The sequence below is a fragment of the Salvelinus sp. IW2-2015 genome, linkage group LG3 (genome assembly GCF_002910315.2).
Source record: "Salvelinus sp. IW2-2015 linkage group LG3, ASM291031v2, whole genome shotgun sequence".
Lineage (NCBI taxonomy): Eukaryota > Metazoa > Chordata > Actinopteri > Salmoniformes > Salmonidae > Salvelinus > Salvelinus sp. IW2-2015.
In genome coordinates, this window is record NC_036840.1 from 9,320,509 (window position 1) to 9,345,311 (window position 24,803).

The 24,803-nt window shown below is 45.1% G+C and overlaps 1 protein-coding gene and 1 pseudogene across 1 annotated transcript; one reads left to right on the forward strand and one right to left on the reverse strand.

The window, feature by feature from the left end:
- The first annotated feature begins 561 nt into the window (after positions 1–561).
- On the forward strand, positions 562–14,464 carry LOC111956048 (hyaluronidase PH-20-like; annotated as a pseudogene).
- A 1,618-nt stretch (positions 14,465–16,082) lies between these two features.
- Positions 16,083–20,792, reverse strand: LOC111950304 (transmembrane protein 229A). Its single transcript, XM_070434417.1, has one exon. It carries the CDS (start codon positions 20,587–20,589, stop codon positions 19,567–19,569), a length of 1,023 nt encoding a protein of 340 aa, XP_070290518.1. The 5' UTR covers positions 20,590–20,792; the 3' UTR covers positions 16,083–19,566.
- Positions 20,793–24,803: the final 4,011 nt, after the last annotated feature.

Here is a 24,803-nt window from a genome sequence, read left to right on the forward strand (position 1 = left end):
CACAATCGTTTAATGTGTGATTTATTCCAGCCCTGCCACGTGCACACTATTGCCCCCAAGGGAGAGGGAAGGCCGAGGTACTGCAGGTATTGTTTGCAGAAAACAGGATCCCCCATTATAGTGGATGGAAAATGTCAATCTTCCAGTAAGTGAAAAAGTGCTTTGAAGACAATCGTGTAACTAATAATTGCTTCTAATACACCAGATGTATGTCATTGAACTGATTATTTAAAAATCGCACACAGAAGAAATTATYAGGATCAACTTAAACAGGAAGCACCCATGGTAAGGACTATTCAATGTTGGTCTGACCAATCGGAATCTATGCTTTAAGATTGTTTTGATCACGCYGAKTGGGAAATGTTCCGGGTCGTCTCTGAGAATAGTATTGACCWATACACTGACTRCGTGACTGGGTTCATCAGGAAMTGCATAGACGCTGTCYTTCCCACTGTGATGATTACAATTTATCRAAACCAAAAACCGTAGATAGATGGCAGCGTTTGTGCTAAACTGAAAGTGCGAACCATCGCATTTAACAATGGAAAGGTGACTGGGAACATGGACGTGTACAAACAGACCAGCTATTACCTCTGTACGGTAATCAAAGACGAAAAATTACAGTACAGGGACAAATTGGAGTCGCAATTCAATGGCTCAGACATGAGACATACGTGGAAGGGACTCCAGACAATCCCGGATTATAAAGGGATAGCCAGCTACGTCGCGGACACCATTTCCTCGTTACAGGATAAGCTAAACACCTTCTTCGCCTGCTTCGAGGAAAACAACATCGAGCCACCAACGCGGGCCCCTTCCGCTCACGAGGACTGTGTGTTCTCGTTCTCCGTGTCCGACGTAAGTAAGTCATTGATGTTAACCCTCACAAGGYTGCTGGCCCAGACGGCATCCCAAGCCGTGTCCTCAGAGCATGTGCAAACCAGCTGGCTGGAGAGTTTAKGGAAATAAAATCTGTCAGTCTGTCTCCCAGTCTGTTGTCCCCACTTGCTTCAAGATGTCCACAATTGCTCCAGTACCCAAGAAAGCGAAGGTAACTGAACTAAATCGCRCCGTAACACTCACATCTGTCATCATGAAGTGCTTTGAGAGMGTAGTTAAGGACCATATCACCTCCATCTTACCCCACAACCTGGACCCACTACAATTCGCACACCACCCCAACAGATCCACGGATGATGCAATCGCCATTGCACTGCACACTGCCATATCCCACCTGGACAAGAGAAATACCTATGTAATAATGCTGTTCATCGACTACAGCTCAGCRTTCAACACCATAGTGCCCTAAAGGTAATCACTAAGCTCAGGGCCCTGGGTCTGAACCCCTCCCTTTGCAACTGGGTCCTGGACTTCCTGACGGGCCGACCCCAACTAGTGAAGGTAGGCAWCAAAACCTCAGCCACGCTGATCCCCACAGAGGTGCGTGCTCAGCTCCCTCCTGTATTCCCTGTTCACCCATGACTGCATGACCAAGCGCGTCTACAACTCAATCATCAAGTTTGCTGACGACACAACAGCCTGATTACCAACAATYACAAGCCCTGGCGGAGTGGTATTAGGAAATGAACCTCTCCTTTAACGTCAACAAAACAATGGAGCTGATCGTGGACTGTAGGAGACAGCAGAGAGAACACACCCCCAAACCATATCGATGGGGCTGCAGTGGAGAGGGTCAAAAGCTTTAAGTTCCTCTGTGTGCACATCACTGACAACCTGAAATTGGGGCACTGCCTGCCCTCCAAGACATCTAACAGCACCTGGTGTCACAGGAAGGCTAAGAATATAATCAAGAACTCCAACCACCCGAGGCACGGCCTGTTCACCCCGCCACCATCGATATAGAACAGGGGTTTCAAAGTCATTCCATGGAGGGCATAGTGTCTGCGGGTTGTTGGTTTTTACTTTCAGTTAAGAACTAGACAACCAGGTGAGGGGAGTTCTTTACTAACTGGTGACCTTAATTCATCAATCAAGTACAAGGGAGGAACGAAAACCCGCAGACACTCGACCCTCCATGGAATGAGTTTGACACACAGTATTATGATCTAGAAGYAGCAGACATTACAGCTGGATCAAAGCTGAGACAGAAGCTGTTTATCAATCTCTCAATCTCCAGGCCATCAGACTGTTAAACAGTCACCACTAGCCGGTCTCCACCCGGTACTCTACCCTAAACCGAGACTGCTTTTCCCTATCTACATAGTCATTGAACACTGATCACTTTAATAATGTTTAAATACCGTTTTACCCATTTTATATGTATATACTGCATTCAAGTCATGGCTCATCCTATATAACTACTGCAGTAAAMAACTTTTCTATTCATATACTGTCTATACTGTCTGTACACACCATTATTCAGTACATTCGGAAAGTATTCAGACCTCTTCACTTTTTCCACATTTTGTTACATTACAGCCTTATTCTAAAATGTATTAAATAAACAATTTTCCTCATCAATCTACACACAATACCCCATAATGACAAAGCGAAAACAGCATTTTAGAAATGTTTGCAAATATATATWAAAAAAACTGATACCTTATTTACATTAGTATTCAGACCCTTTGCTATGACTCGAAATTAAGCTCAGGTGCATKCTGTTTCCATTGATCATCCTTGAGATGTTTCTACAGCTTGATTGGAGTCCACCTGTGGTAAATTCAATTGATTGGACATGATTTGGAAAGGCACACACCTGTCTATATGTAACAGTATAGCTTCCGTCCCTCTCCTCGCCCCTACCTGGGCTCGAACCAGGGACCCTCTGCACACATCGACAACAGCCACCCTCGAAGCATCGTTACCCATCGCTCCACAAAAGCCACGGCCCTTGCAGAGCAAGGGGAACAACCTACTTCAAGGTCTCAGAGCAAGTGACGTCACCAATTGAAACGCTATTAGCACGCACCCCGCTAACTAGCTAGCCATTTCACACCGGTTACATATATAAGGTCCCACAGTTGACAGTGCATGTCAGAGCAAAAAGCAAGCCATGAGGTCGAAGGAATTGTCCTTAGAGCTTCGAGGCACAGGTCTGGGGAAGGGTACCAAAAAATGTCTGCAGCATTGAAGGTCCCCAAGAACACAGCTGCCTCCATCATTCTTAAATGGAAGAAGTTTAGAACCACCAAGATACCTGTCTCTTATACACATCTAGATGTGTATAAGAGACAGGTCTGTACACACCATTATTCAGTACATTCGGAAAGTATTCAGACCTCTTCACTTTTTCCACATTTTGTTACATTACAGCCTTATTCTAAAATGTATTAAATAAACAATTTTCCTCATCAATCTACACACAATACCCCATAATGACAAAGCGAAAACAGCATTTTAGAAATGTTTGCAAATATATATTAAAAAAACTGATACCTTATTTACATTAGTATTCAGACCCTTTGCTATGACTCGAAATTAAGCTCAGGTGCATCCTGTTTCCATTGATCATCCTTGAGATGTTTCTACAGCTTGATTGGAGTCCACCTGTGGTAAATTCAATTGATTGGACATGATTTGGAAAGGCACACACCTGTCTATATGTAACAGTATAGCTTCCGTCCCTCTCCTCGCCCCTACCTGGGCTCGAACCAGGGACCCTCTGCACACATCGACAACAGCCACCCTCGAAGCATCGTTACCCATCGCTCCACAAAAGCCACGGCCCTTGCAGAGCAAGGGGAACAACTACTTCAAGGTCTCAGAGCGAGTGACGTCACCGATTGAAAAGCTATTAGCGCGCACCACCGCTGACTAGCTAACCATTTCACATCGGTTACATTCACCCCCCTTTCAACCTCCTCCTTTTCCGCAGCAACCAGTGATCCGGGTCAACAGCATCAATGTAACAGTATAACTTTAGTCCATCCCCTCGCCCCGGGCGTGAACCAGGGACCCTCTGCACACATCAACAACGGTCACCCACGAAGCATCGTTACCCATCGCTCCACAAAAGCCGCGGCCTGTGTGTCCTCAACCCTCTGCTGTACTCCCTCTTTGACCACGACTGCGTGGCTTTGCACGTCACCAACTCCATCATCAAGTTTGCTGACGACACCACGGTTGTAGGTCTGATAACCAACAATGATGAGCTAGCCGATAAGCAGGAGATAAGTGAACTGGCATTGAGGTTCCAGGATAGCAARCTCTCCCTCAAKGTCAGCAGAARAAAAGGAGTTAATTGTTGACTTCAGGAAGCAGAGGGAACATGCCCTGATCCACACCAACAGGACTGCAGGAGAAAGAGTCAGCAGCTTTATGTTCCTTGCCGTCCACATCACCGAGGACTTGACATGAATCAACAACACCACCCCTCTTGTCAAGACGGTGCAACAGTGTCTCTACTTCCCACGGTGGCTGACGAAATTCGGCATCCCACCCCTGGTCCTCTCCAAATACTACCACTGCACCATCGAGAGGGTCCTGACCGGTTGTATGACAGCCAGGTATGGGAATTAATCCATCAATGACCGCACGACCCTCCAGCGTGGGGTGAAGATGGCCCAGCACATCACTGGGACCGTGCTCCCACCCATCCAGGACATCTACTCGAAACTGTGCCTGAGGAAGGCCCGCAGCATCATCAAGGACCCCACACATGCATTCACTCAAGCACACACCCACACAGACATACTGTACACTCATCCACACACACACACAATAACTGCTGCTACCGGACTCTTTTATTATTATTGCTAAATACTGTACAATTTAAACACTTGCCCCACAATGTCCCCATCCCCAAAACACATGTACATATTGGACTATAAATTGTGTCTTCCTGTATTATATGTATGGTAAAATGTTTATTATATTCTACTGCGTCATTTACTTAGTTCGTATTCCTTTCTTTTATTATTTGTTATTGTCGTTGCATTGTCGATAAGGAACCTGCAAGTAAGCATTTTGTTGGACGGTGTATACCATGTGTATCCCATAGATAGGACTAGTAAAAAAAACTTGAAACACACACTCCCCTTGCCATACCAGTGCTCTCCTCACACAAAGAGAGATGGGAAGTGAGGGGGAAGTAATGCAGTAACCCGGTCAGTTCCTCAAATGCCCACAGAACATAAATAATACATTATGTAACTTAATGAATAAAGAGGCGGTGGGGGAGGGGGGGGAGATCAGAGGGAGGGGGAGTTAGAAAGAGATGAGAGAGAGACAGAGCGATCAGAGAGAGGAAATATAACTGTACCACAAGAGGGCAGTATATACTAGACAGAAGTAAAGATCATGCAATATATCCCTTATTTTTTCCKTTTTCCACTCATTCAACAGCACAAGGTAATACTAAAAGGCCTCCAGAGTGGCGTAGTGGTCTAAGGCACTGCAGAGCTTGAGGCGTCACTACAGATCCGGGTTCGATTCCATGAGGCGACGCACAATTGGCCCAGCGTCATCTGGGTTAAGGGAGGGTTTGGCAGGCCCGGGATGTCCTTGTCCCATCTCGCTCTAACAACTCCTGTGGCGGCCCAGGCACATGCACGCTGACACGCTTGCCAGTTGTATGGTTTTTCRTCCGGATACATTGGTGCGGCAGGGTCGTGTTTCGGAAGACGCATGGCTCTCGACCTTTGCCCCTCCTGAGTCCGTACGGGAGTTGCAGCGATAGGAGAAGACTAACTACCAATTGGAAAAAGGGGTCATAAAACTCCCCCCAAAAAGTAATACTAACAGGTATAAAAAAAGGAACATCTACAGGAAAAGGCTGAAAGATGAACCTATGAAAATATCATTGCACATTGCACTGGAAAGAAAAAAATAAGATACAGATTCCACCCTTGTCAGAGCTTGGGCAACTCTGATGGAGGTGGGGGCCACAAGAAAAATCTGAACTCATCCTGAGGGGCTGCAGTGGCTCACAGATCTACATGCAGTCAGAGCCAGCACTAGCCTTTTTGGGGGCATAAGACTTATTTTGTTCCATTTGACAATTTTATAACAATTTTCCTGCAATTCTACACATTCTGCCATTGGGTGGAGAGAAATGTTTGCAGTTTTTAATATGATATCTGGGTGAGAGTGACTAACAAAATCAATGGAGTCCCCCAGTCTGTAATTAGACCATGATTACTACAAGTMTATATAGCTGGCTAGACTACCAATCTAAAAAATGTTAGCTGACATGGACTAATTGAGTTACTGTCAGTWACTGACATAACAAGAGAGAAACTGCTGATGCACAAACACATTTCAAAATGGCACCTTGTGTATTCTACTATTCTAACTCCAAACAGTACGTTTAGGAAATTGATCTGAGGGCCTACAAAAGGGGCGAGCTGCCAATTTCTCATCCTTGGCTTATATTGTATATTTTTATGTGTGATTGCCACTAATCTTCAAGTGTGTGTAACCCCCCCCTCCCCCCCTCTACTGAAGGGGAACACAGTTAAAATGTCCACAGGCTCCAAGGCCTATTGGGAAAAGGAAAGTTGTAGAACTGAATGCATTCAACTGAAATGTGTTTTCCACATTTAGSCCAACTCCTCTGAATCAGAGAGGTGCGGAGGGCTGCGTTAATCGACATCCACGTCTTCGGAGTGACTGGAATGGCAGCYCACAGTCTTTTGACCATACCAAACCATGCATGTTGTTTGTTTCTTTGGTTTGAATTTAACAAATTCGTTTTGTTCGATTTTTCATAACATTTTTGTAACAAGAAAAACGACAAATAAATGGATTCTTATTTTTCAACTTGAATCAAACTCTGGACATTGYATTTGTTTGAATCAAGACTAACATTTCACCTCTCTCCATTACGGCGGAAGGATTAGGATGGAAATTGTATTGGGACAACGATATTGGACAATTTAGCCACTAGGCGGCAGGTAGCCTAGTGGTTAGAGCGTTGGGCCAGTAACCGAAAGGTTGCTAGATCGAATCCCTTAACTGACAAGGCAGTTAACCCACTGTTCCTATGCTGTCATTGTAAATAAGAATTTGTTCTTAACTGACTTACCTAGTTAAATGAACCTCCTTGTCTAAAGGTTGTTGCCATGTCAGAATGCCGGCTATAGCTACCGAGTGCCAGCCTCAAAGATGCCCACAAAGATGGCTGGCGCTGTATGGAAGAACTGCCATGGAASTGCCAGTTGGATAATCACTATCTCCTATCCCTAGCCTGCCAAGAATAACCCACAGATGGACACAYCGACAAGGTAAAAGACAGACGACACGATACCTGGACATCCCTTCACATCAGGTCTTCACCACAGCTCCTTGATCTGACGACACTCTGGATCCAACGAAGACGCGTTTGATTTTGGAGAAATGGCTTTCGCACTTCATCGGACCAGACAAAGAAGGTACTGTAAAAACAACCTTCTGGTCTCCTAAACAGAGGAGACTAGACCTATTTCCTACACAGACCAARCGGAGAGAGGAGAAAGCTGCGCCGYGCTGTGTATAAGGATGCACCCACCACTGCATGTTTGTCTATCGAGAATAACTTGTTATGGTCTGCACCAGCCAAGTTGGTCTTGGAGCAAGAGAGGATGAGACACCTGGGTGTGAGGTTGTGGAGCGTGTACTGTTTTAACCTCTGTAATGTAGCAAGCAGACTGGAACCGGGGGCAGGGGCTTGGCCGGAGTAAGTACAGATCAGTAAAAGGATGGGCTTGGGCAGCATATGGGGCTAGGGCTAGGTTAGGCTGGGYTATGGGGGTTCGGCAGGGGATGGGGATTMTGATCGATAAAGAGATTGGTAAGGGGATCTTGAAGGGGATGAGCTGGGGCTGCATATGGGGTTGGGAGTGAGATTGGGACTGGACGGAGTATCACAAACAGATTATACCTTGTATTTATGGCAGTATTTCCCAATGCCTTTCTCATTCTGATTTGATTGCCTTTACACTGCGCTGAATCAAAGCCACCGTAACATAGAGGTGTCACAGTCAACCGCACAGGGGTTCCAGGAAATGAAACCGGGCTGGTTATCAAAGCAGTGTAGCTGTGTAGGACTCTAAATCACTGAGACTTCCTGAACCTGACAGTCTGAGGAAGAGCTTATAACAATTGTAATATTCTATTATCTGGTTCAGAGCACATTGTTTTGGTCATCTCCAGTATGCAGCTCGATGGGAACACGGGTTCTCTGTGCAGTGCTCCGCTCTGGCTAGACTAGTTGTCTATGCAGACCATCTCACACCTCAGTGACAGGAGAGAGGACTATTACGTAATAGATCCTACACTGAATGTTGCTTAGAGACTCACTASGAGAAACACCGCTGTAGTCAGGGGTGTCAAACGTGTTTGTGGAACAGACATGTTTTTCCTCCTCCAACACAACAATGCGATTCAGACACTGATGAATACACACTTCTTTCAGGCATGGAAAGGGCAAGCTGGGAAAGGGTGGGAGGAATTGTAAGGTCTCTCTGCAGCTTACAGTACATTTTGTGAGGTCAAATATAAGGCAGACATACAGGCTGGAGAGTTCACATAGAGCTGAGAAACCATAATAAACCATAAATCATCAGACAAAATAGCCAGGGCTTGAATGCAGAGTCTTGAATGTAGTGTAAGTATTTAATTTAGTTAGTACAATATGAAATGATAGTAAAACAACAACACACTCATTTTAAAATGAAGAAGGGCTGTATTTTATGAATTGTGGTAGACTAAATTCCTATGAATKCATTGAGGACATAGCACTGGCAGCACACCTCATGTTCTCTCTTTTCACAAGATGAACTCTGTGACATGTGACCTCTGACCTGGTAATACTGGCTTAATATGGAAGTACAGTCATGGTGCTGGGGGGTGGATGGTGGTGATGGTGATGGGGCCACAGGCACAGGGTGCTGATGGGGGAGGGGAGGTCAGAAATACAATTACATTGTATGATGTTAAAGAGCACATGTGCCAAACTCATTCCACGGAGGGCCGAGTGTCTGCAGGTTTTCACTCCTCCCTTGTGCTTGATTGATGAATTAAGGTCAGTAATTAGTAAAGAACTCCCCTCACCTGGTTGTCCAGGTCTTAATTGACAGGAAAAATCAAAAACCCACAGACACTAGGACTTCCATGGAATGATTGTTGCACATGTAGTATATTGTTGACATTGTCTTTCGAGGAGACAAAGTCTGAGAGAATTTGCACAAGTGACATTCCAGTACATTTTCAAATCCAACCACAAGATGGTGCTCCTGATATTACATATGAATGTTTTTTTTAATTATTTGTTTATTTTAACCTTTGTTTAACCCTTCCTCTCTCTCAGTACTCGCCACTCCTCTCCACTACATCACCATCCCACTCCTCTCCAAAACCACTGTTCCTCCTCTTCCCAAAACCTCCCATGCTACTGTACCTTATGCCACCCGTGCCAAACCCAAAACTTTGCGCCCTCGACTCCCCCATGCTACCCGCCARCTCCAAAGACCTTCCTGCCCTTGTCTCCCCAAAACGTCCCTTCCTCCTCCTCTATATGACCAGTCCCCTCACCCAAACTTCCCGCCCGTGTCTCCCCAAAACCATCGTCCCTCCTGTCTCTCAGTCCTCGCCTGCTCCTCTCTCTTACACCATCTCCACCACCAACCTTCCCCTCTCCACAACTGCCCCTCCTTTCCCCAAAACCTCCCCTCCTCCTGTCCCCAATATCTCGCCTCCCCTACCCAAAACATACCGCCATCGTCTCCCCAAAACATCCCCTTCTCTTCTCCTCGACACAACCAATCCCCTTCCAAACCCCCCCCCCCCTCGTCTCCCCAAAACTACCAACCCTCCCTTACCCAAAACCTCCTCTTCTCTTCCTTCTCCTCTCCCCCATACCACCAGTCCCTTACCCAAAACTTCCCATCCATGTGCCAAAACGACCACCCCTCCTTTCTCTCAGTCCTCCAGCCCTCCTCTCTCCAGAACTACTGTCCCTTATCTTCCCAAAACAACAATCGCTCCTCTTCCCTCTACCACCCGTCCCTTACCCAAAACCTCCACTCCTCGTCTGCCCAAAACCTCTCCCCATCCTCTCCACCACACTGCTCCCCCTCTGTTTGACCGTGAGCCCTTCATAGTGACCTGGAACATCCCAGACCTGGTCTGTAACAGGTACAATATCTCCCTGGACACCTCCCCCTACAGAGGTGTGGCCACACCTGCCAAGGTAAGAAACAATACACATATTCCTCTTGGATAAATGGTAACATGTTAGAAAATGAATGACCCTAAAAATGACCCTAAAACATATACTTCAATGTCCTAACAGGGATTTATTGCGAGAAGTACAAAAACGTTACTGTGTTTCCTTCCTCCCTGCTTTTAAGTGCCAGGTCAGTTCCTGTCTCTGTTCTATACGGACCGACTGGGCCTCTACCCCCATGTGGACCTGCTATCCAGGCAGCAGTTCTACAGAGGCATCCCCCAGAGAGGAAACTTTAGAGCCAGCCTGGCCAAAGTTCGCGCTGACATCGACTACTACATCCCCTCCAAGTACTGATCTAGAATCAGCACCAAAATCCTAACCTTAATGATTAACACTCAGATCGCAACTACAACTGTTACTCTACTGCAGTACATCCTGTCCATGTAGAGGTTGCCCTTAGTGAACTAAACATTGATCTGTGACTATGTTCAAACATTAACCTTAACCATTAATGGAGAGTTGGGGACACAAAACTGACTTTAGATCAGTGCATAATAAGGGTATAACTTTACTGCTCCACCTCCCTCCAGGACGGCCGGTGGCCTGGCTGTGATCAACTGGGAGGGCTGGTGCCCCCTGTGGGCCAGGAACTGGGGCTCCAAGTGGATCTACATGACCCTTTCAGTGACCCATGCCCGCCAGAGGGACCACTCCCTCACAGCCCGGCGGGCAATGGCTACAGCCAAGAAGCAGTTCCAGGCAGCAACCCGCAGCTACATGGCAGAGACTCTGTCCTTGGGNAAGGCCCGTGCTGACATCAACTACTACATCCCCTCCAAGTACTGATCTAGAATCAGCTCCAAAATCCTAACCTTAATTATTAACCATGTAGAGGTTGCCCTTAGGCACAGATCGATGTTTAGCACACCATGTTCAAACACTAACCTTAACCATTATGGGAGAGTTGGGGACACAAAACTGACCTTAGATCAGTGCATAATAAGTGTATAACTTTACTGCTCCACCTCCCTSCAGGATGGCCCGTGGCCTGGCTGTGATCGACTGGGAGGACTGGCGCCCCCTGTGGGCCAGGAACTGGGGCTCCAAGTGGATCTACAGGACCCTATCAGTGACCCATGCCCGCCAGAGGGACCGCTCACTCACAGCCCGGCGGGCCACGGCTACAGCCAAGAAGCAGTTCCAGGCAGCAGCCCGCAGCTACATGGCAGAGACTCTGTCCTTGGGTAGCCGGCTCAGGCCCAACTACCAGTGGGGATTCTACCTGTTCCCCAACTGTTATAACCATGGATGGATGGAGCCGGGATACACAGGGAGATGTTCCAGGGAGGTGAGGGGGCAGAACGATGAGCTACTCTGGCTGTGGGAGGCTAGTTCCGCACTCTACCCCTCTATATACCTGCAGGTAAGAATGTTTTTTTGGGGGGGCGGGGCAGGATATGACTAATTCATAAACTAACATCTACCCCTAGTCTGGTAGCTAGATGTGTTTTGGTTTCGCCATCTCCTGTGTAGCATGGCAGGCTATACTAAAAGTCTAGTGCTTCCTAGTTTGTAGGTAAGGCGAGAGAGACTAACTCCCATGGGGTTGTTGTGCTTCTTTTAGGCGTCTCTAGGGGACAGGCATAGCGCCACCCTGATGGTGAGGAACTGAGTCCAGGAGGCGCTGAGGGTGTCTGCCTTACCCGCCCGGCTCCCCACCGCACCCGTCTACGTGTACACACGACCCGTCTTCATAGACCAGAACAGACGCTTCCTCAGCCAGGTGAAAAATATGCTTCTTACAAAGGCTTTTGACCAATCCTAAATGAGTCTCTAGAATGGCCCCTACCCCCCAGATACATGAAGCAGTGTGATGGTGGGGATCTGAGGTTAGAGAAATGTTGTCCTGAGGTGCAGTTACCTTTGTCATACCCCCTACCACTGTAATAATAACCCTTCTCTGCGTTAACTGCGTGATGTTCTCCAGGGGGACCTTGTCAGCACCATCGGGGAGAGTGCTGCTGTGGGGGCCTCAGGAGCCATGCTGTGGGGGGCCAGTGCCAACTACGATGACAAGGTTAGGTGATACTCTAGCCCTGTTTATACCTGGTTCTAACATGGATCCTTTGTCCTGATCTTGTCCACATCCTGATGTTGCCCACAGTTTCAGACAGGTGTACTGTATGTAGACAATCAAAAGATGCATTGAGATCTGATTGTGATCAGATCTTCCTCACCACCTCAAATCAAATGAAATGAAATTGTATTGGTCACATACACATGGTTAGCAGATGTTAATGCGAGTGTAGCAAAATGCTTGGGCTTCTAGTTCCAACAGTGCAGTAATATCTAACAATTCCACAACAACTACCTAATACACGCAAATCTAAGTAAAGGGATGGAATAAGTATATGTACATATAAATATATGGATGAGCGATGACCGAGCGGCATAGGCAAAATGCAATAGATGGTATAGAATACAGTACATACATATGAGAGGAGTAATGCAAGATATGTAAACATTATTAAAGTGGCATTATTAAAGTGACTAGTGATCCATTTATTAAAGTGGCCAATGATTTCAAGTCTGTATGTAGGCAGCAGCCTCTCTGTGTCAGTGATGGCTGTTTAACAGTCTGATGGCCTTAAGATAGAAGCTGTTTTTCAGTCTCTRGATCCCAGCTTTGATGCACCTGTACTGACCTCGCCTTCTGGATTGTAGTGGGGTGAATACGCAGTCGCTCGGGTGGTTGTTATCCTTGATMATCTTTTTGGCCTTCCTGTGACATCGGGTACTGTAGGTGTCCTGGAGGGAAGGTAATTTGCCCCCGGTGATGCGTTGTGCAGACCTCACTACCCTCTGGAGAGCCTTGCGGTTTGTGGGCGGTTCAGTTGCCGTACCAGGTGGTGATACAGCCCGACAAGATGCTCTCAATTGTGCATCTGTAAAAGTTTGTGAGGGTTTTAGGTGACAAGCCAAATTTCTTCAGCCTCCTGAGGTTGAAGAGGCGCTGTTGCGCCTTCTTCACCACACGGTCTGTGTGGGTGGACCATTTCAGTTTGTCCGTGATGTGTACGCCGAGGAATTTAAAACTTTCCACCTTCTCCACTGCTGTTCCGTCAATGTGGATAGCGGGGTGCTCCCTCTGCTGTTTCCTGAAGTCCACGATCATCTCCTTTGTTTTGTTGATGTGGAGTGAGAGGTTGTTTTCCTGACACCACACTCRGAGTGCCCTCACCTCCTCCTTACAAGTGTATATGGATCTGGACAGTGAAACCATTTAAATCATCCTTATCCTGGCTTCTAATATCATTGACAGGTGGCACCATTAACTTATGGCATCAATAAAATWAAATAAATAAATATGCATACAGGGAGGGACCAGGAAACCAGGAGGGACCAGGAAATCTGTTCACAGTGCGGACACAATGGACGGATATGAGTCACATGTTAATACATGTTAATACCAAAGCCTCACATAGTTCTGAAAATGTGGGCAAAATCAGAATGTAGACAAGATCAGAACAAAGGCCGCATGCTAGACCCAGGTATAAACAAGGCTTCTGACACACATACACACTCAAGGTGATACTCCCCACTCACATCGAACGCAAAATACCACTGACATTTTTAGGGTGCCATTTGAGACACAGCATATTATTTTAAGAAACAAAACTATACAAAAGCAGAAAAAAAGTATTCTCACCATGAATATTATCATAAATAGAATACTACTCCAGCACATATGAATCCACTCAAACTTTCTTTGATGCATTGTTCCCTCCCTCCCTCCACCCTCCCTTCCCACAGGCATCCTGTGAGGCTCACTAGGCGTACCTCAGCACTACACGTAAACATGAAGCGTAATCATTTCCTCCAACTTTCTCTCGCTCTCTCCCTCTCCACGGGCGTCTTGTGAAGCTCTTTCCTCGTACCTTAKCACCACGCTCAACCCCTACGTCAACAACGTGACGGCCGCCGCCCAGCTGTGCAGCAACTTCCCGTGCCAGGGGAACGAGCGCTGTGTCCGGAAGCACTACGAGTCGGACCACTACCTCCACCTGTCCCCAGGGAACTTCCGTATCCTCTGGGCCAGGGGCACCACGTARATGGTCCTGGGGACTCCCAGTCAGTCTGGCTGATCTGACTCTCTTCTCCAGGAGGTTCACCTGTCAATGCTATGCAGGATGGACATGTTCCCCCAAGCTGCCCATACACCTGTCTAAAGCACTGGTGTTTAGACTGAAGCATCAGGGTCTGTCTGACAAAACGAAGACACTGAATAAAGTGATCGCTGATATGGAACAATCGACCATTAAAGAGAACWTGAAGAAAACACTGAAACACTGATGGATGGATCAACTGGACTGTGTCCTGTGTGACATACACAAGGTGGCACAAGTCTCTGGTTTGACCTTCATAATAATACTGTAATAATAATCAGAGGTAAGTACTTGAACGTCTCATGCAGATGATGGTTTCGGGTGATATGTTGACTAAAAGTTTGTTGATTTCACATAAGGACACACTACAGTGTGTGCCATGCAGTACTGTACAACCTGGGTGTTTCAGGTCACTGTTTTCTCTGTGCCTTAATAAAGTTCACACTGCAGTAATGATGAAGCTCCATACGTCTACTGGTTCCGTTCAGCAGGAAATAGCCTAAAGACACTGACATGCTGTGACAGGATACAAATAAGAGTTGATTGCAAGTAGAGATGGTTTATCTGTGACAACATGTCTCCWGTAGTTATTTGTATATCACTTGAGTGTATGTAAATAAAAAACGTGACTCTCTGTCTCTSTGAGTATTTACGGTGTCATTGGTAGTCTATTGCACTACTGACCCTCACAGTGTTGATGTTGTGAAGACAGGCACCRATTACAGCTGCTATTATAAATATTTTATTAATTGACATTGACAAGAGGTACTAATAGTTTATACTCCACTCATTGTGAATGACTGTAATGAAAGTAAATGGCCAAAAATGTAATACGAGCTGTTCCTTACCCTGCCCGAATAATAATAAACCTTGTGTGTGTGGATGACTCCTGTCTTGCTTTGGAGACCGTCTTCACCCCTTCTTGAAACTCGAGGGGAAGGGGGGGACCACGGTAGAGCCCAAAGCCTTATTAAGCATTAAAGTAGAWTACTATAGACATTTGGCATTTAAGCGTTAGCCTGCTTTACTCTGTAGAGAATTACCTTGAATTTTAGCCAGACTTCTGAAGTTAGGCCCACAAACCTATTAAGAGTTTGAGTGTGTGTGGGTGTTATAACTGGAAACAGAGAAGTGATAGCTCAGAGAGCCAGGAGTGAAGCAGTAAGCATCAACACTAAATGCTGTGTAAGTATCAGTGTTCTACTGTTCTAACAAATAGAGGAAGTCTGCGGGGAGATAATGAGTCCAGAAGGAGAAGTGAATGATGGGAGTCATCCGGCCAATTAGATAAGCCAGTGTTGTCCCTCGATGTTTATGGCCAATCAGATTGGCTGGTGGTGCTGTGTCCCTGGGTATCAGATATATGGGAACATAAATAACAGGTCCCTACAGTAACAGTCCAGCTCTTCTTACCCCTCTAACCCCCTCCAACCTCGCTGAATGGTCTCCTTGACAAGTTTCCACGGGTAACCTAGCCTAAACACACACACACACCACACACCACACAAACAGTGCAGAGGTGGAAAAACCAGACTCAGCATCTCTGCCTCTCATGCAGAATCAATCTGACACCAGGCACAGATAAGAGTCATTTAGCATCTCTTGATCCAATCACAGAGCAGTGTTGACTTTATATATTTGAGGTGCGGTTTCCTGTAAAGGTCAGGCATTTTCTGTTTTTTTTTATGACATTGTTCAACTTTCCTATGAAGCTGATCTGAGAGAAGCACAGACAACCTGTAAATACAAGCAATTTAGTGAGAGCACGATGTCAATCAAGACAACATGAACTGGGACAACCTTGGTGGTTCAACATGGAATTCTTTGAGATTTAATGTAGTTATAAGTAGTGTACAGTATGCAGGCTACACTATTTCCATCCAGTGATTGATTAAATTCAATTCCACCATGGACAAGAATAAACATGATTTTACTTACTCATTGTGAGCTATATAGTACACGATTGTTCTGTATTATTGAATACAGTTGATCAATGCTTTCCAAACCTCAATTTTTAAAAGAAAAATGATCATAGAGTTCATATCATATAAACTTTACCAGGGACAGGAGGTTCTCCCCAACCACAAACAGTGGCTTGTGAAAGTATTCACCCCCCTTGGCATTTTTTCCTATTTTGTTGCCTTACAACCTGGTTGTATCATTTGATTTATACAACATGCCTACCACTTTGAAGATGCAAAATATTTTTGTGTGCAACAGACAAGAAATAAAACAAAAAAACTGAAAACTTGAGTGTGCATGACTATTCACCCCCCAGAGTCAATACTTTGTAGAGCCACCTTTTGCAGCAATTACAGCTGCAAGTCTCTTGGGGTATGTCTCTATTAGCTTGGCACATCTAGCCAATGGGATTTTTGCCCATTCTTCAAGGCAAAACTGCTCCAGCTCCTTCAAGTTGGATGGGTTCCGCTGGTGTACAGCAATCTTTAAGTCATACCACAGATTCTCAATTGGATTGAGGTCTGGGCTTTGACTAGGCCATTCCAATACATGTAAGTGTTTCCCCTTAAACAACATGAGTGTTGCTTTAGCAGTATGCTTAGGGTCATTGTCCTGCTGGAAGGTGAACCTCCGTCCCAGTCTCAGATCTCTGGAAGACTGAAACAGGTTTCCCTCAAGAATTTCCCTGTATTTAGCGCCATCCATCATTCCTTCAATTCTGACCAGTTTCCCAGTCCCTGCCGATGAATAACACACCCACAGCATGATGCGGCCAACCACCATGCTTCAGTGTGGGGATGGTTTCTCGGGGTGATGAGAGATGTTGGGCTTGCACAAGAAATAGCGTTTTCCTTGATGGCCAAAAAGCTCAATTTTAGTCTTATCTGACCAGAGTACCTTCTTCCATATGTTTGGGGAGTCTCCCACATGCCTTTTGGCAAACACCAAACGTGTTTGCTTATATTATTCTTTAAGCAATGGCTTTTTTTCTGGCCACTCTTCCATAAAGCCCAGCTGTGTGAAGTGTGTGGCTTAAAGTGGTCCTATGGACAGATACTCCAATCTCCGCTGTGGAGCTTTGCATCTCCTTCAGGGTTATCTTTGATCTCTTGTTGCCTCTCTAATTAATGCCCTCCTTGTCTGGTCCGTGAGTTTTGGTGGGCGGCCCTCTCTTGGCAGGTTTGTTGTGGTGCCATATTCTTTTCATTTTTTTAACAATGGATTTAATGGTGCTCCGTGGGATGTTCAAAGTTTCAGATATTTATTTAAAACTCAACCCTGATATGTGCATCTCCCCCAAAAAATCCCTGACCTGTTTGGAGAGCTCCTTGGTCTTCATGGTGCCACTTGCTTGGTGGTGCCCTTTGCTTAGTGGTGTTGCAGACTCTGGGGCCTTTCAGAACAGGTGTATATATACTGAGATCATGTGACAGATTGCACACAGGTGGACTTTATTTAACTAATTATGTGACTTCTGTAGGTAATTGGTTGCACCAAAGCTTATTTAGGGGCTTCATAGCAAAGGTGGTCAATACATATGCACYCACCACTTTTCCATTTTTAGACAAGTAATTTCACTTCACCAATTTTGACTATTTTGTGTATGTCCATTACATGAAATCCAAATAAAAATGAATTTAAATTACAGGTTGTAATGCAACAAAGTAGGAAAAACGCCAAGGGGGTGAATAGTTTTGCAAGGCACTGTAACCAGGAAAGAAACTCCTGGTCCTATTCATCATCACTGAGGCAGTAACTGTTGGCCCATGTGTATCCTTCTTTTGCATCGTCCACAACAAAAGCCCACCATTTTGAAATGACAAACCACAAGGAAAATAATGTTGTTATTTCAATCAGTCCAGTGTGAGTCTCCAGAAGAGTGTTTGTTTGAGGCAAGGGAAACTCCCACGGCATGACATATTCAGAATCATCTGACAAAAATCAACATGTGTAAAAGTTGAAATATTTCAATAACATTATGTTAGAAGATATTTTTCCCTGCACTAGTATTACTCATCAGTATTACCAGCTTTCAGTTACCTCCAACCTTAGTTTCACAGAATCCCCAGGACTGACGACAGCAGGCAGTAAAATGCATTAAAACATGCTAGAGAATCATAAAATCAGTAGAGCTAAAACTATACGTTTCCAAACAGACTTTCCAAAGAGTATAATGTTGGAACAGGTTACTAGTGAAGTCCCAGTGCCAGGTATTCACACACACTGTATGTGTTTGGTCCCTCAGAGAGAACATGAGACTTTACCGTGTGGTACAAGTGCAAACAAAGAAATAAAACAGGCTTTGTTTTTAGTTCAGCCAGGACTACGGGTAAACTAGCCCACAGTGTAGTTCAGTTTGGGAGATGTCCCTATGTAAAGAAGGGAGAAGGTTAAATCTGATCCTCAGGGTCTCTCTGACTGGCACACATTGTCTGTTTACATAACCCAGATTAAGCCTATAGTTGTAGACTAAAAAGCTCTTTCAATTCCCCATTGAGCTTCCTTTTTAGGTCAGCCACGACTAGGGGGAACCTGGCCCACAGTGTAGTTCAGTTTGTCTTTAGTCCAGCTGTCTGTAGGTTTACTCAGAAAGGCACTCCAACACAGTAAGGTTAACGTTTGGTTTAGAAAAAGATTCACAGTGAAATTAATTCGGTCCACAACCCGTTCTATTCTGTTCGATTACATCTCATGCTACATACATTTTTAACTTTTTAGAAACTATTTTATTTCCAAATGTCATGCTTTAAAAAAAATAAAAAAAATAAGATTTAAGCAATTAAGTGATCACGAATGTGCATATGCAGCCATGCAGAAATTAGTTCAGAGCATGCTCTGGGATTGAAGAGACCAACCAAATCAAATGGTGCCGCCATGCATATGGCTGACTTTGTCAATATAGTTTAGGAAATTATTCACAGCTCGAAAATCATGAGCAAGKAAGTGAAMTGTAAAATGTAAAATATTGTTTCATCTGCATCAAAGTTAGAAATGGCAGTTGTCATCACAGCAGAAGGCATGTCTATGTGTCATCACATGCCAGGCAAGYCATGCCTGTGTTTAGGCTACCTGTAACAAATTGATAGGCTATTCGTTAGAATCACTGATAGAGCCTGTCTAAACAGCTACATCAATACCACATTTCCACTGGGGAAATACACATTATTTTACAAAGTGCGGGTACACCATTGATCATCTTAAATGTCCTCTTCTTTATTTGTATTAGTATCAATAGTCCCTAAATCAAATGTGGCCTAGGCCTATAATACAGTTTTTTTTCCTGGACACAGGGCAGACGTTGATGCCAGCGCCCTGCCCTGAGTACCCTCACTCCTCGTCTTTGGCACACACCACCACGCGCAGCAGAACGTTGGACAGAATATCCTGGTAGAGACTGATGCAGACCCATCCGGGCAGGTAGAGGAGCGTGATCAGGCCCATGAAGTTGAATGGATAGTGGGAATAGTCCCATGAGCATGCGCCGTACTGCCGAAGCGCCAGCCCCCAACAGAACTCCCAGGTGTAGATGAAGCAGATATAGATGGGGAGCCGCCTCCAGGTGCTCCAACCCCGTCTGAAGCGTAAATGAAGGTAGAGTTTCTCTACCACGAAGCTGCAGCTCCCGTACATCAGGAAGGACCACAGTGACGTGTGGCCGCTCATGGTCCGGTCCAATTTCTCCACAAGGTTGAAAATCGAGGTAAAAATGATCTCGTCCAGAAAGCCGTGCATTCCAAAGAAGAGGAATCGCACAACATCAGGCAGACCGTTAGTAGGCAGCGACTCCAGGGTGCGCTCTTCCGGGGTAGACATGGTCCGTTTCCCGGGGCAGRGGTAGCGCAGCCGCGCAAGCCCCTTGTGGAATACTTGGGTGAAGTACAGGGACAGTAGGTAGTGAACTACGAGATGYGTGGCAGAGACTATTCTAACGTGCTCGGTCAGCGTGTTAATATTCCCAATCAGAATCTGCAGCCCGATGTACACAGAGGGATAGAAAACAAGGTGAAAAACTACTGGGCGTCCTTGAAAGCACTTCTTTTGCGAATATATTTTTTCCAGCAAGAAATGGGTCAGCGAGTGCATGATGCAGAGGTACGGGGAGGAAAAACCGAACAGTTTTGGGTCGCTGTTAACCCAAATCCCCTGTGCCGACGACAGGAGAATATCCAAAGTGACACCGTGCATTCCATAGAAATAAAGCCGTAACAATTGTGGCAGCTCTGTCATTGATTCGCCCGCGTCCCCTACCTCGCTGGATGGATCTTTCTGCCGGGGCTTCCTCGCTGCTCTCAGGCTGCTACCTCCCAGTCCTGCCCGGCTCCGCGGGCTCTCTCTCCGCCAGCTGGCCATGGTTGATCTCTCTCTCCTCGGAGAGAATCAGAGAGCAGCGCTTGTTCTTCGTTCGTGGCACATTCTGTACTTTTAACGGAGCTGCGGTAGTGTCATTAGCAGCTTTGCACCTGACAGCGCCTGATCCACAGCAAAGATTTTCTATTATATTGATAAGATAGTCGAGTGACCGCCATAACAATGGAAATACATGTCCTCAAAGATGGAAGACAGCTGGGAGGAGGCGAGATCAGGTGGGACCATTCTAGCCAACGAGAGGGGGCTTTGACAAAAATCAAAGACAGTAGGCCTACAAGTATGAAGATCGGCAGAAACTGCTTCTCCAATAGTGACGTTGGCTAGCTAAACTCATGCTCAGTAATATGTCATCTGGTCAATTGATCGTATGGCGCTGAACTGGGCATGTGCAAATCAAAGGCACTCCTTCGATATAGAGTTTTTGATGAAAATGTAAARGTGTCAGTTTGTCACTTTCACAAGGTTGGCGTAATAACATGTTCAATMACTTAAGACATTGGCTTGAATCTAGGTTGTGKCTTTAGATTTCTTTAGAAAATGAACAACTAAAGAAACATTTTCACTTCTGTCATTGACTTCTCAAACTCCAGCCTGGTCTTGATCTGTTTCGCACGCATTCCCCGTCTGGGTTTTGAAACTCCGTGATAAAGTGTTTTTTATTTTCAAAGTTGCCGAAATGCCACGTGTGTCCACTTATATCAGTGCATTTGTAACAACAACCGAACCATTATAAAACGTATATTAGACCAAATAAGCCTCATGTAGCAAATGACCAATTCAATTTTCTGTTGACCAAATTTCACACTCATTGACCGCCATACAAACATTTCTCACTTACTTTCACGGACAGATTTCGGGCGGAGTAAACCCTCTCGCTTCGCCTCTTCCTCTCTGTGGGCAGCCAGAAGAGAATAATTGAGCGCGTCGGAGGGGGCGTGATAGCGCAGAAAAACGTAAGGTCCACATACGACGCTACTAAACTATACACTAGTGAGTAGTGACGTAACATCCCACTGGTTTAACGGTCATGTGGCCACCTGAAATGTCAAACAAACATCTGTCATTGATTTATAATGACCTACTAGCCCATAGGCCTTATTATGAATTGATCATTTGAATTCTTTTGATAAACATAATTGAGCAATGTGGTCTCATAGTACTAGGCCTGTATGTCTGTAGGCCCTGCATAATGCTCTAATTAATATACCCTACTGTAAATCTGTCTGTAGCCTAATGTACCACTATACAAATCCTGACCTAGAAAGACAGAATAACCCAGGCTACTGCAGTTTGGTCCCAGACAGTACTTTGGGACAGTGGCATGTGCAGGATCTCTCAGTTTCCTAGGTAACTATGTTTCCCACAATCCTCTGCTCCATGAATTATGTTAACACACTCAGTGTGTTCAAATGTCTCTCTCTGGGACCTGTAGCCTGCTATTACTGAGGTATAAACAGCATACTGGGTACTGCTTTTAATGTGATATTACTGTGATATTAACACCCACTGGCACAAAGGACACACAGGTGTCTTGGATCAGATGTTAAGGACGCTTTGACTGGATAAATGCAGACTCTCATCTGCAGCTGCAATGTTATTTGTCAAACGTATCCTTTTGTATAGACTAGCGTAACAAACATGTCATTCAACTGCACAGTCTGTCTACATAGTTTACATCTCAACAGTCCAGACTTGTAGCCCAATTCACATTCTCCCCTTTCGCCTGGAAACCTGTACTCACTCACTCCCCCTCGGGGATTTYAAAGCATCAGATTGTTGTAAGACATATGGCAGACTTTGCGACTGCACGTTGGCCAACCCTCCTCCGGGAGAGCAATTGGGTATGTAGGCTTATGCCTGGGGTGAATCGGGAAAGGGCAAAAATGACAAAATACAATGACAAAATACCATAAAGATCAATGTATCAAAGTGAACCACAAAATACTTGTATTTTTAAATGTATTTAGTTATATACATGTATATTGTATTTTAAAATACAGAAATACATTTGTAAGTAGCCGGCCCGAACAGCAGCAACCTTCCCAGTAACGCCTACAGAAATGTTTTACTTGCTATGACTTGTTTATCTCCCTTAGTTGAATGCACTGACTGTAAGTCACTCTGGATAAGAGTGTCTGCTAAATTGCCAAAATGTAAATGTATATGTGAAAATGAACTAAAATGAACTGCACAGCACACTATGTATTAATATTGGCCTTGTTTTGGGCCGGAACTCATTCGAATAACACTCCAAATGCTTTGCAAATGTATATTTTTACATATACAATACATTTACACTGAACAAAAATATAAACGTGAAAAGTGTTGGTCCCATGTTTCATGAGCTGAAATAAAAGATCCCAGAAATGTTCCATACGCACAAAAAGCTTATTTCTCTCAAATTTTTGTGCACACATGCAAGTGTGGCATATTGAGAAGCTGTTTAAACGGCATGATCAATACACAGGTGCACTTCGTGCTGGGGACCATAAAAGGCCACTAAAATGTGCAGTTTTGTCACACAACATAATGCCACAGATGTCTCAAGTTTTGAAAGAGAGTGTAATTCATATTCATAAGCCACCTCCAACGTCGTTTTATAGAATTTGGCTTTACGTCCTTATGGCCTGACAACCGCAGGCCATGTGTATGGTGTTGGTTGTGTGAGCGGTTTGCTGATGTCAACGTTGTGAACAGAGTGCCTCATGATGGCGTTGGGGTTATGGTATGGGCAGGCATAAGCTACGGACAATGAACACAATTGCGTTTTGTCAATGGTAATTTGAATGTACAGKGATACCGTGATGAGATCCTGAGGCCCATTGTCGTGCCATTCATCCCCCGCCATCACCTCATGTTTCAGCATGATAATACACAGCCCCACGTCGCAAGGATCTGTACACAATTCCTGGAAGRTGAAAAGGCCTCAGTTCTTCCATGGCCTGTGTAACAGTATYACTTTAGACCGTCCCCTCGCCCCGACCTCGGGRGCGAACCAGGGACCTTCTGCACACATCAACAACAGTCACCCACYAAGCATCGTTACCCATCGCTCTACAAAAGCCGCGGCCCTTGCAGAGCAAGGGGCAACACTACTTCTAGGTTTCAGAGCAAGTGACGTAACTGATTAAAACGCTATTAGCGCGTACCCGCTAACTAGCTAGCCATTTCACATCCGTTACACCTGCATACTCACAAGACATGTCACCCATTGAACATGTTTGGGATGCTCTCGCCAAAATGTTCCCGCCAATATCCAGCAACTTCACACAGCCATTGAAGAGGAGTGGGACAACATTCCACAGGCCACAATCAACAGCCCGATCAACTCTATGCAAAAGAGATGTGTCGCTCTGCATGAGGCAAATGGTGATCACACCAGATACTGACTGGTTTTCTGATCCTCGCCCCTACCTTTTTTTWAAGGTATCTGTGACCAACAGATGCATATCTGTAGTCCCAGTCATGTGAAATCCATAAATTAGGGCCTAATGAATTTATTTCAAGTGACAGATTTCCTTATTATGAACTGTAACTCAGTAATATATATTTATGTTCAGTATATATTTAGTTTATTTAGCAGACGCTCTTATCCCACCTTTGTGCCATCAGACTTCTGATACCAATGCAAGGTGAAAGGGGGGGGGGGCACAAAATTGTGAACCACAATTAAAAAATGGTATAGAAAAGTATTTTGTATTTTGAAAATAGAAATTACAGCTCTGGAAGGTATCTTGTTACAAAATACATAGGGGTGTAGTTCAGCCCAGTGTAATACAACTGATTAAATACTCAGAAGTAATTGAAATACATATTTCAAATACATGTAACAGAAGTACTGGCCATTTCTGGGGTGAATGAGTGCACACTTCATGGAGAAGGAGGTGGAATCGGAATAGGGCGGAAGTCTGATTTGTCGAAAGTGGGCAAATAAGTCCAGTTAACTGCATTGTGTCTGTTTGACCACCTTATGGTGCTGAGGAGTTAGCGACAAATACCTTCAGCCCCCTAATAAGGTGATGATGTTCTGGTTGGGTTGACTTGCTGGAGTGTCATCATGTAGTTGAGAGTGAGTGGTTCAGTGGCTGGAGTGCAGACGAGGGGGCTAGTTGGCCCCTGTGGGTTTAGTTGGCACTGTCTGATAGGAAACAGACAGACACAAGATGGTTGGTTTGTGAAAGAGGTAGCTGGGATTA